General features: G+C 43.0%; 1 protein-coding gene across 1 annotated transcript in view; it reads right to left on the bottom strand.

Annotated features, from left to right (window-relative positions):
• Positions 1-1,226: 1,226 nt before the first annotated feature.
• Positions 1,227-9,222, bottom strand: part of hddc3 (HD domain containing 3) — a 10,100-nt gene continuing 2,104 nt past the window's right edge. The window contains exons 2-4 of the mRNA XM_050041698.1: positions 2,052-2,107; positions 1,728-1,968; positions 1,227-1,455 (exon numbers count right to left, since the gene is read on the bottom strand). Coding sequence (XP_049897655.1) covers positions 1,325-1,455; positions 1,728-1,968; positions 2,052-2,107 — 428 coding nt within the window. The 3' untranslated portion in view covers positions 1,227-1,324. The remainder of the gene's footprint in view (positions 1,456-1,727; positions 1,969-2,051; positions 2,108-9,222) is intronic.

Below are 9,222 nucleotides of genomic sequence, written 5' to 3'. Positions count from 1 at the left end.
CTAATGTAGCTACCAAGGCTAGTAACGTGCAAACAACAGCTAAGATATTAGCGAGAAAGTCGTAGAAAGGAGGAGAGCTATAAGTGCTTAAACAGAACCAGTGTGGGTTAAGACTTGAAGTAGACGTTAAAGCAACTGTAGTGAGAAAACAGGCTAGCAGAANGAAAGTCGTAGAAAGGAGGAGAGCTATAAGTGCTTAAACAGAACCAGTGTGGGTTAAGACTTGAAGTAGACGTTAAAGCAACTGTAGTGAGAAAACAGGCTAGCAGAATTCACCAGAGCAGTACAGAGACGCTGTCACAGAAACACCGGAAATGACACAACTCGCTTACCGCAATACGTCAGCACGTCAGGCACTCAGAGTAGTTCAGAGTAGTACTGAATTTTTGCTTTTTTCACCATCCTATTGTTAAAGAGTAGTTGCTCTTTCATAGCAGCAAAGTGAATCTGGAGACCTGACTAGATCTTGTACTTTAGGATTAATATATGTCACTTTAGTAAAAGTAAACATAATCAGAAAAAAAATTCTCTAAGTACTAAGGTAAAAGAAATCAATGCAGAGAAGATGTCCCCTGTGACTGTTATACTATTATATAGGCTATCATAAGATTATTATTATCATGAATGGTGAAAGATGCTGTAGATGACGCTGAGAGCAGCCAGGACAATGTTCTGAGTATATGGGGACCTTTTCTATTTCAGCACGTAGGACACTACAATAGAATAAAGTTCATTTTGGTTAAAGTAGGATTTAAAGTAGGATTTAACTGTGAAGTTTGTTAGGGTGAATCTAATTTTGAACTATTGACTGATACTTTCACTACAGATCAATCTGTTGATTATTTTCTCAATGCCATAATGCTACCACAATTACCCAGAACCCAAAGCAACACCGTGGCCAATAATAATACAATGTGCATTGTCATATCTTCTAACATCCTTGTCTTCTGACCAAATAATAACTGACATATTTCTTGGTGTTAAAACAGTAATGGATCTAATACAATCTATTTATTGTAGCTACCTCCTCATCAGTGCTAAACTTCTGAGCATCATGCTGTATGTCACATGCCTTTCAATCCTGCAAACAGGAGCTTTTTTGTTTTTGCTTCCGCAATGTCAGAAAAAGAATCAGTGTTTAACCCTGTGTGTGTTTCTATAGAAGTTATAGGCAGCAAACCCAGCAGCATCACATCCTTTAACTGATACATAAATGGAAGACCACATATGTGAAATATGATTTATTTCCATATTTACAAATGAAAACGCATGTCATTTGCAATCTGAACAGCCTGCTCTCTGCTGTTGTGTTGCATCCATGTTGTCAGAGCTGGACCCCTTTCTGTTTAAACAGCTCCTCTAGCTTCTCCTCCAGAGCCAAGTTGGTTCCTTTAAGGCCTTTCACCACCTCACAGGCCCATGCAAAATACTCCTGCACACGCTCTTCTGTCCAACCTGCACACACAAAGAGAAGATATGTAGTTACTAAATGTGGCTTTTGTCAAGTATTGACACCTGTGTAATTACATTTGGTGAGACAGTACTTTACTGGGATGTGTTTTAAGTTTTACTCCACTACATTTGTCCGACAACTGCAGCTTCTAGTCTCGGAGACTAGAAGCTGCCCCCCCCACCCCCCCACCCCCCCACCACCACCACCACCACCACCACCACCAAGCAACTCATTTACAGTATGAGAGCAGTGACAGTGAGAGAGAGGTCCTAACCGGCAGGGGTGCAGCGGTTCAGATCCCTCAGGTTGTATAGTTTATCAGCCAGTTTGACCAGTTTGGCTTGGCGGCTGCAGTGAGGTGCATGTTCCACCTGCAGACGCTTCCTCTCCTGTTTGGGCAGGCTCTTGTCATCCGTCACCTCCTGAACAATACGGGCCACAATTGGTCCAAAATTTGCTTCAAGCTCTACAGTAGAGGTGTCCGTGTCCTCCACTGTGTCATGAAGCAGAGCAGCCTGCAGGGAAACACCACACAGGCTCGGTAATACAAGAAACACTGCAATTGACAGTAGCCAACTGATAACAACTGATAACATACTTGCAAAACCTCAATGTCTGTGATGCCTCCCTCATGGCTTAGGATTCTCGCCACTCCTTAAAAGTACACACACACACACACACACACAGCTGTGAGTATCAGTCAACAAAAGGTGCTGCTGCCAGAAATATCAGGAATATAAACTGAGTGTTGACGGAACATTCAACAAATTCATTAATGCAATGAGGAAAGTGCCTGTCATGTTATACTCATACTACCCTCAGCTGTCTATTAACTGCAGACAGTCACCACATTTAATATAAAGATGTTCAACAATTTTTAAATATAATTCTTTAGCCCACATTTATTATAATTTATAACAACTCCTTTCAGTTACTTCTGTTCTCATCCGCCAATATGTCCAGAAAACGTGTGTGAAACTTTGGAGGTTTCTGTTCCACAGACAACTGAGCATCATTCTCTACAAATGCTCTGTGTATTCCTGCAAGTACAATGAAATTTTAACATAAACTTTTCAGATTTTATAAAAAGCTCATTAAGTTGAATGCATCTTGCAACGAAAACTATTCCTTGATTAGCACTTTTTTTATTAAAGTCACTTGTGATAAAATCATTTTGGTATCATCAGAAAATAAACTGGGAAAAGAAGATTGATATAAATAAGAAATAATTAATGTAGTTGTGGTAGAACAAGTGTTATTTGTCTTTGTTATAAGCACTACCTTTAATAGGTAAACACTAGTTTTTATGAGTAAATTCGAAATGCTGTGCAATGTTGCTTTATTACATAAACAAGATTACTATAGCCCAACCAATTATGCATTTTTAAGTGCAATACAATATCAATATTCGAGTTTTAAAAATCTGACAATGATATATCATTCACTGGTTACTTGGTTACACTGGTTAGAGATTCAGATCCCTTGGATTTCTTTTAAGACTTATGACCAAGATATACTGTATGCTGAGTGGGACATTTTACAGTGGAAAAATAAACATACTGATTTAACCAACTGGCTGACAAACTATAATACACAGTGGCATGCAAAAGTTTGGGCACCCCTGGTCAAAACTTTGTTTACTGTGAGTAGTTAAGCAAGTAGAAGATGAACTGATCTCCAAAAGGCATGAAGTTAAAGATGACAAATTTCTTCAATAGTTTGAGCAAAATTACTTTTGAATTTCCATCTTTTACAGTTTCAAAATAACAAAAAGGGAAAAGGGCCCGAAGCAAAAGTTTGGGCACCCTGCATGGTTAGTACTTAGTAGCGCCCCCTTTGGCAAGTATCACAGCTTCTAAATACTTAAGCTTGTGACCAGCTAAGGGTCTTTCATTTCTTGTTTGGGGAATTTTCTATCATTCTTCCTGTAAAAGGCTTCTAGCTCTGTGAGATTCTTGGGCCATCTTACATGTGCTGCTCTTTTGAGGTCCATCCACAGATTTTTAATGATGTTAAGGCCATGGCAAAACCTTCACTTGCTCCTCTTGAGGTAGTCCATTATAGATTTCAAGGTGTGTTTAGGATCATTGTCCTGTTATAGAGACCATCCTCTCTTCATCTTCGGTTTGTTTGCAGATGGTGTGATGTTTGCTCCCAGAATTTGCTGGAGTTTGACTGAATCCATTCTTCCCTCTACCTGTGAAATGTTCCCTGTGTCGTGCCACTGGCTGCAACACAAGCTTAAAGCATGATCCATCCACTCCCGTGTTTAATAGTTGGACAGGTGTTCTTTTCATGAAATTCTGCACCATTTTTTCTCCAAACATACCTTTGCTCACTGTGTCCACAAAGTTCAATTTTAACTTCATCAGTCCACAGAACTTGTTTCAAAAAAACATCAGGCTTGTTTAGATGTTCCTTTGCAAACATCTGATGCTGAATTTTGTGGTGAGGACACAGGAAATGGTTTCTTCCAATGACTCTTCCATGAAGGTCATTTTTGTGCAGGTGTCACTGCAGTGCACCATCACTCCAGAGTCTGATCAATCTTACTGCAGGTCTTTTGCAGTCAAACGGGGTTTTGTTTTGCCTTTCTAACAATCCTACAAGCAGCTCTCTCAGAAAGTTTTCTTGGACTTCTAGACCTCAACTTGATCTCCACAGTTCATGTTAACTGCCATTTCTTAATTACATTACAAACTGAGGAAACAGCTACCTGAAAACACTTTGCTATCTTCCTATAGCCTTCTCCTACTTTATGGGCATCAGTTATTTTAGTTATTAGAGTGCTAGGCAGCTGGTTTAAAGGAGCCCATAGCTGCCGATTGTTGGGACAAGGTTTCAGGAGTCAGAATATTTATACAGCTTTGAAATTTGCATCACCTGACCTTTCCTAATGATGTAAAAACAGGTTTTATGGCAGTAAGGGGAGGAAAATCTATTTAGAAATGTACGTTAATTTTAAACCTTTCAAAATACACATTTAAATTCTTGTCCTTTGTGGGGGACAGTGGGACTTACTTCTCATTTTCAACCATTTTCAGTAAACAGAGCACTGAGAAACGCAAAAAAGATTTTGTTGAAAATTACTGAGCAAGAGACATAGATCAGACATAGATTATTTGTCTTGTACACACAAGCAAACATGTATGACCTGTCAGTGCACAAAGTGTATCTAATTATATAATGTAAATGTACTGTACTTTCTGTAGAAAAGAACGACACGCTGTCCACTACAAGGGACATGTTATAAAAATGAAATACAATTTTACAGAAAAAAATAAATAAATTGTTATATGTTTTAGCATCCCAATTACTTAAATAATGTAAAAATAAAAATAAAAAATTAATTCAATTTCCATCACCGCTTATCCTGTCAGGGGTCGCGGGGGGCTGGAGCCTATCCTGGCTGTCACTGGGGAGAAGTGGGGTAAACCCTGGACAGGTCGCCAGACTATCACAGGGCTGAAACATAGTTTCCAGTTAACCTGCATGTCTTTGGACTGAGGGAGGAAGCTAGAGAGCCCGGAGAAAACCCACACTGATACAGGGAGAACATGCAGGCTCCACACAGGGGGACCCCAGCCTGCCAGTGGATTTGAACCCAGAGCACTTTTGCTGTGAGGTGACAGTGCTAACCACTACACCACTGTGCTGCCCCTTCCCTCCCCCCAAAAAATCAAACATTTTAAAAAATAAACGTAAACGTGGGATTAGTCAATGGTGCTCTATTTTGACATTTTTGTTTCTAATTGCAGCTGAACTTCTTAATTTCTTTATTGTCCATTGTGTAAATGTAGAGGGAATTAAGATAGGTAACAATGTTCTAACCATAAGCCAGCTGGCTGAAGATACCTGTTTGTTTTTCAAAAGGAGGTTCAACTACCCGCTACTGCTCCAACTGATTCTCAAACCTTTCAGGAGCAATGGGATTCCGTCCTGGTCGTGGAACAGTGAACCAGCTCTTCACCCTTGTGGGGCTGCTGGAGGGGTTGTGGGAGTTTGCCCATCCAGTCTACATGTGTATGTCTTCTTCTTTCGGCTGTTTCCTTGAGGGGTCGCCACAGCGAATCATCTGCCTCCATCTAACCCTATCCTCTGCATTCTCTTCTCTCACACCAACTGACTTCATGTCCTCTTTCACTACAACCATAAATCTCCGTCCCTCTGGTGTACTCATTCTTGATCCTATCCATCCTCATCACTCCCAAAGAGAACCTCAACATCTTCATCTCTGCTACCTCCAGCTCTGCCTCCTGTCTTTTCCTCAGTGCCACTGTCTCTAAACCAAACAACATCGCTGGTCTCACCACCGTCTTGTACACCTTTCCTTTTAATCTTGCTGGTACTCTTCTATCACACATCACACCTGACACTTTTCTCCACCCGTTCCAACCTGCTCGCACACGTTTCTTCACCTCTTTTCCACACTCTCCATTGCTCTGGACTGTTGATCCTAAGTACTTAAAATCTGCCACCTTCTTTATTTCTACTCCCTGTAACCTCACCGTTCCACTTGGGTCCTTCTCATTCACACACATGTATTCTGTCTTGCTACGGCTAACCTTCATTCCTCTCCTTTCCAGGGCATACCTCCACCTCTCTAGATTTTCCTCCACCTGCTCCCATACCTCCACCTCTCTAGATTTTCCTCCACCTGCTCCCTGCTCTCACTGCAGATCACAATGTCATCTGCAAACATCATTGTCCATGGAGATTCCTGTCTAACCTCATCTGTCAACCTGTCCATCACCATCACCTTCACAAGAAGGGGCTCAGAGCTGATCCTTGACGCATTTCCCACTTCCACCTTAAACTCCTCTGTCACACCTACAGCACACCTCACCACTGTCCGACAGCTCTCATACATATCCTGCACCACTCTAACATACTTCTCTGCCACTCCAGATTTCCTCATACAATACCACAGCTCCTCTCTCGGCACCCTGTCATATGCTTTCTCTAGATCTACAAAAACACACTGCAGTTCCCTCTGACCTTCTCTGTACTTCTCCAGCAACATCCTCAAAGCAAATACTGCATCAGTAGTACTTTTTCTTGGCATGAAACCATTCTGCTGCTCACAGATGCTCACTTCTGGTCTTAGTCTAGCTTTCACTACTCTTTCCCATAGCTTCATTGTACGGCTCATCAACTTTATCCCTCTGTAGTTGCCACAACTCTGTACGTCTCCCTTGTTCTTAAAAATCGGCACCAGCAGACTTCTCCTCCATTCCTCAGACATCCTCTCACTCTCTAACACCTTGTTGAAAAACCTAGTCAAAAACTCTACTGCCACCTCTCCTAGACACTTCCATACCTCTACAGGTATATCATCAGGACCAACTGCCTTTCCACTCTTAATCTTCTTCAATGCCCTCCTCACTTCATCCTTACTAATCTTTGCTACTTCCTGCTCCACAATGGTCACCTCTTCTACTCTTTGTTCTCTCTCATTTTCCTCATTCATCAACTCTTCAAAGTGCTCTTTCCATCTTCCCATCACCTGTCAATACATTTTCATCTCTATCCTTAATCACCCTAACCTGCTGCATGTCCTTCCCATCTCTATCTCTCTGCCTCGCCAACCTGTATAAATCAGTCTCTCCCTTCTTACTGTCCAACCTATCATACAAGTCAGCGTACACCCTTTTTTGGCCTTTGTCTTCATTTACAGTCTGTATGTGTAGGTGAATTTGAAAAAAGCTTACAACTGTCCCCCACAGGTAGTCCTATGTGGGGATACTGTGGGAATACAGCGTACCAGAGTTGTTGCTATGAGCCATCCAGTCCTTGTATAACCAAATGAGACGTGTGTCCCCATAGTTGGCACAAAGTCAAACACATTTTCAGTGGGTGCTGGCCACTGCAGATGATGTGGTTCTGTTGATGTGCCTTCCAGCACGCACTGGGGCGGTTTGTAGCCAAGTGTGAAACGGTTGGGATGAGAGTCAGCACCTCCAAGTCTGAGGCCATGGTTCTGTGCCGGAAAATGGTGGATTGCCACCTCTGGGTTGGGAGAGAGTTACTGCCCCGAGCAGAGGACTTCAAGTATCGTGGGGTCATGTTCACAAATTAGGGTAAAATGGAGTGTGAGATCGATCGGTCATCACCCAAAGTAATGACCGATCGATCTCACACCTCGATTTTACCTTAATTTGAGCATGAGCTCGCGGATACCAGTGGGCAAAATAAGTTTCCTCCGCAGGGTGGCTGGGCTCAGCCATGAGGCCCGTTTCCACCGCAGGAACTTCAGGGTAATTTTACGGAGCCGGGGCCGTTGGTGCGTGTCTCCACCGCAGGAACCACCCCCGAAGGACAGAGTTCTGGAACTTTTACAGGGGCTAAACAAGTCCCTGCCTCAGAGTAGGTACTCAGAACGGCCCCGAGAGACTCCTGGCTGGGGCTTGGGGATTACTTGGTGCTGATTGGATATACTCAAGGCGGGATGTGACGTTTTCTAAATAACAACATGGTTATCGTAGTTTAGCTAGGCTAACCGTTAGCTGTTAGCGGTGTCTATAATTACTCAATAAACGGTCCGTGAAAAAAATATTTTTTCCAGCGGATATCTTAGTTACAACATGATTGAGCTAACAAAGCAGTTTTGTGTTGCTATGTGTGGTATTTATTCAGTTTTGGGAAATCACGATGTCTAGAAAGCATCAGCTCACAGGGACAGCTAACAGCAGCAGCAAAGCTAACATCAGGACGTCATCTGTTAAAAGCCTCCCGTTGTCGGATACGACATGAAACTACTCCAGTTAGCTCAATCTTGTTGTAACTAAGACATCCGCTGGAAAAAATATTTTTTTTCACGGACCGTGACCGGAGTTATTACAGACACTGCTAATGGCTAACGGCATCCCTACGCCCCCACGTCGCCCCGGTCAAAATGGTCGCGCAACGATTACGTCACACACAGAGCCCGGTAACTTTACAGGAACCTTCCTCCTACTCCGCTCTCTCAGTGGAGACACGGCGGTTTAGAGGGCCGAGTGAGAGGACGTTCCTGTAGTAGTTCCTGCCCCCCAAATACTACCAGGAACTTCTTCAGTGGAAACTGGCCTTTAGAGATAGGGTGAGGAGGTTGGACATCTGGAGGGAGCTTGGAGTGGAGCCACTCCTTCGCATTAAATAGGGGGTTGCTGAGTGCGGGCATGTGATCAGGATACCTCCTGGGACCTTCCTGTTAAAAGTGTTTCAGGCATGTCCAACTGATAGGTAGGGATGGGTACCGAACCCCAGTATTGAACGAGCCCCGGGGCTACATTCTTCAAGACTGCAGTATTGATAAGCACTGACCTTAACGGTTCTGCTATCGGTATCGGAGCAGTCGCGCTTTTTTTGTATCATAATTTTCGCTATTCTTCCTGAAGCTCACCCTGGCTGCCTGCTGTGTGTGAGTGGAGAGCAGGGGGGCGTGGCTGTTGTTCCAGTGACACACACACACACACACAAGACAGCGCATACACCAACTCAAGCTCGTAGCCTACCTTGATAGATAACGATGGTGGAGAGAGCCAAACGGTCAAAAGTGTGGCTTTACATGACAAGAGTTGATGCAGACACAGCGCGTTGTCACAAGTGTGACAAATGTTTTGCATGTAAGGGTGGCAACACTAGTAATTTGTCAAAACACCTTGCGAAAGTGCATCATATTCAGACAGAAAGATGTACAGTGTTTGACTGCCCTAGCACAGCTAGTTCATCTATGTCCAGTCCAGGTTTGTAACATTATGCTAGCAGCCAACACGTGGAGTTAATAA

The sequence above is a fragment of the Epinephelus moara genome, chromosome 1 (assembly GCF_006386435.1).
Source record: "Epinephelus moara isolate mb chromosome 1, YSFRI_EMoa_1.0, whole genome shotgun sequence".
NCBI classification, from domain to species: Eukaryota; Metazoa; Chordata; class Actinopteri; order Perciformes; family Serranidae; genus Epinephelus; species Epinephelus moara.
Note: the sequence above shows the minus strand (reverse complement) of the source record. Positions and strands in the feature narration are given on the sequence as shown.